General features: G+C 49.1%; 1 protein-coding gene across 1 annotated transcript in view; it reads left to right on the top strand.

Annotated features, from left to right (window-relative positions):
* The window catches only part of LOC108753330 (T-box protein H15-like), a 57,407-nt gene extending 56,590 nt beyond the window's left edge, over positions 1–817 (top strand). Inside the window, exon 6 of the mRNA XM_018494819.1 lies at positions 191–817. Within this exon, the coding sequence (XP_018350321.1) occupies positions 191–758 (568 nt within the window). The 3' untranslated portion in view covers positions 759–817. The remainder of the gene's footprint in view (positions 1–190) is intronic.
* The last annotated feature ends 146 nt before the right edge of the window (positions 818–963 follow it).

Here is a 963-nt window from a genome sequence, read left to right as displayed (position 1 = left end):
AAGAAGATCATTAATCATAATAGCGTCAAAGCTAGCCTATGACAGAGAAGATAAATTAAACGAAAATTTGAAAACAAAATGGACAGTTCATTAGTAAATTTTACTTGTCACGGCTGACAAAAGTCAATATTCTCTCGGAGAATTTCGCGACTAGAAGACGGTATGCATAATGGAGCAGCTTCCCTTTTAGGGAGACGATGGAATCGATGCTGGCAGAACAGCAAACGTTGAGGTTTCCGCATCGGCTTCCCTTTGAAATGGAACAACTCCAGGCAGGCGCTGTGAACAATCTCAGTCTCGAGGAGAAAGCGTTGTGGGCTGCGCGTTCTCAGATGCTGCTGAGAGCAGCTGCGGCCGTAGCTGCTACCAATCCTTACGCCCAGTTGGTCAATCCCACTTTGGTTTATCCGGGTGCTTCAGCCGCGGGCACCAGCCATCAGCAGCAGCAACATCAACAGCAACAGCAACTAGGTCATTTATGGTGGGCCTCTTCGATTGGATCTACTATCTTTGCAGCGGCACATCATCAACAGCAGCTGGTCGCGTCCAGTTCCCAGCAGAATACAACAGGTCCCGCGGCCCCTCGACCACTCTATCCGTCGCCTCTTGCCTTGGGTCACAACCGATTCTCGCCCTACCATACGACTGTCCCCAAGTCCTCAACGCCGGCTGCGCCGTCGCCGTCGCCGTCCAGAAGGGCCACGCCGTCGCCTACAGATAGTCTCAGCAGGGAGGCTCAAGACCTTTCGCCTTCGTAGTCCCTCAGGGCTTCATTAGGAAAACAATGATCGCGATTTTCTTTTGGAGAGACTCGATAGATCAATTTCCTGTGGTTGAACTAGTGTACACTTTTGGAACTTAAAGTGAGATAGGTATATGTTTGATATTTGGCGAAAGGGGAAGAAGAGAGTTCTAGTACAGTCTCATGCAGAAATAAAAAACAGGAAGGGTTTGATCAAAACC

Source organism: Trachymyrmex septentrionalis, unplaced genomic scaffold (genome assembly GCF_001594115.1).
Source record: "Trachymyrmex septentrionalis isolate Tsep2-gDNA-1 unplaced genomic scaffold, Tsep1.0 scaffold69, whole genome shotgun sequence".
NCBI classification, from domain to species: Eukaryota; Metazoa; Arthropoda; class Insecta; order Hymenoptera; family Formicidae; genus Trachymyrmex; species Trachymyrmex septentrionalis.
Note: the sequence above shows the minus strand (reverse complement) of the source record. Positions and strands in the feature narration are given on the sequence as shown.